Below are 1,671 nucleotides of genomic sequence, written 5' to 3' on the forward strand. Positions count from 1 at the left end.
TTTCTCCAACGCTTCTACCAGAAACTCAGACTGTTTTCCAAAGCAGAAGCAGCCCAGACCCCCCAGGCGGACGCCATGGGGAGTGTGCGGACCCACCGGTACAGCGTTGTGTCCTCGGACGAGGACGGGATGAGGCTGGCCACCATCGCGGTGCCCAACGGCTACGGCAACGGCCGCTCGGCCAAGGTGCACACCCGCCACCAGCCCCAGAGCCGCTTCGTCAAGAAGGACGGCCACTGCAACGTGCACTTCGTCAACATGAGTGAGAAGGGCCAGCGCTACCTGGCCGACATCTTCACCACCTGCGTGGACATCCGCTGGCGCTGGATGCTGCTCTTCTTCTGCCTGTCCTTCCTCCTGTCCTGGCTCCTCTTCGGCTTCGTCTTCTGGCTGGTGGCTCTCTCCTACGGCGACCTGGAGAGTGCGAGTCCGCTGTGCGTCTCTAACGTGAACAGCTTCACCGCCGCCTTCCTCTTCTCCGTGGAGACCCAGACCACCATCGGCTACGGCTACCGCTACGTCACGGAGGAGTGCCCCATCGCCGTCTTCATGGTGGTGTTCCAGAGCATTGTGGGATGCATCATCGACGCCTTCATCATCGGAGCCGTCATGGCCAAGATGGCCAAGCCCAAGAAGAGGAACGAGACCCTTGTGTTCAGCCACTACGCCACGGTGGCCATGAGGGACAGTAAGCTGTGCCTGATGTGGCGCGTGGGGAACCTGAGGAAGAGCCACCTGGTGGAGGCCCACGTCCGGGCCCAGCTCCTCAAGTCCCGCACCACCACGGAGGGGGAGTTCATCCCCATGGACCAGATGGACATAGACGTGGGCTTCGACAGCGGCGTGGACCGCATCTTCCTGGTGTCCCCGATCACCATCGTCCACGAGATCGACGAGGGCAGCCCCTTCTACGAGATGAGCCGGCAGGAGCTGGAGACGTCCGAGTTTGAGATCGTGGTCATCCTTGAGGGCATGGTGGAGGCCACCGCCATGACCACGCAGTGTCGGAGCTCGTACATCGCCAGCGAGATCCTCTGGGGTCATCGCTTCGAGCCGGTGCTCTTTGAGGAGAAGAACTACTACAAGGTGGATTACTCTCGCTTCGAACACACCTACGAGGTGCCCAGCACGCCCCTCTGTAGCGCCAGGGAGCTGGCCGAAAAGAAGTCCATCGCCTCCAGCTCCCATAACTCCTTCTGTTATGAGAATGAGGTGGCCCTGGAGAAAGTGGAGCTGGAGGAGGAGTTTGATGAAGAGGGGAAGGAGGAGGAGGAGGAGGAGGAGGAGGAGGATGACTGTGGCGTTGAGAATGCAACACTTGAAGACACAAACACGGTCTCAGAATATGAACACAATCAGGATAGCATGCCTTCAGATGCTAGGCCACTGAGAAGAGAATCAGAAATATGAGGGATGTTAGGTTGAGTGTTATTGTCTAGTTTAGACACTCAGACACAAAGCTGTAGGGAATAGACAAGAAATATGTAATATATTATTTATTTTCTTAACACTCATTTGGTAGGAGGTGATAAGAAATCTGAAATTTGTTCTGTGGAGTTACAGGAATGAGATGGGTTAAGTAACATGCTTACTACAGTATCTGCAATGTTTGGTTGTGTGTGTGTGTGTGTGTGTGTGTGCGTGTGTGTGTGTGTGTGTGTGTGTGCGTGT

The 1,671-nt window shown here is 56.3% G+C and overlaps 1 protein-coding gene across 1 annotated transcript; it reads left to right on the forward strand.

Annotated features, from left to right (window-relative positions):
- Positions 1 to 1,410, forward strand: LOC311308990 (inward rectifier potassium channel 2-like; the record flags this gene model as incomplete). Its single annotated transcript, XM_084438108.1, has 1 exon — positions 1 to 1,410. The coding sequence occupies exon 1, from the start codon at positions 76 to 78 to the stop codon at positions 1,408 to 1,410; it is 1,335 nt and encodes a 444-aa protein (XP_084294234.1). The 5' UTR covers positions 1 to 75.
- Between the last annotated feature and the right edge of the window lie 261 nt (positions 1,411 to 1,671).

This window comes from Borostomias antarcticus, assembly GCF_949987555.1.
Source record: "Borostomias antarcticus genome assembly, chromosome: 5".
Taxonomy (NCBI): Eukaryota; Metazoa; Chordata; class Actinopteri; order Stomiiformes; family Stomiidae; genus Borostomias; species Borostomias antarcticus.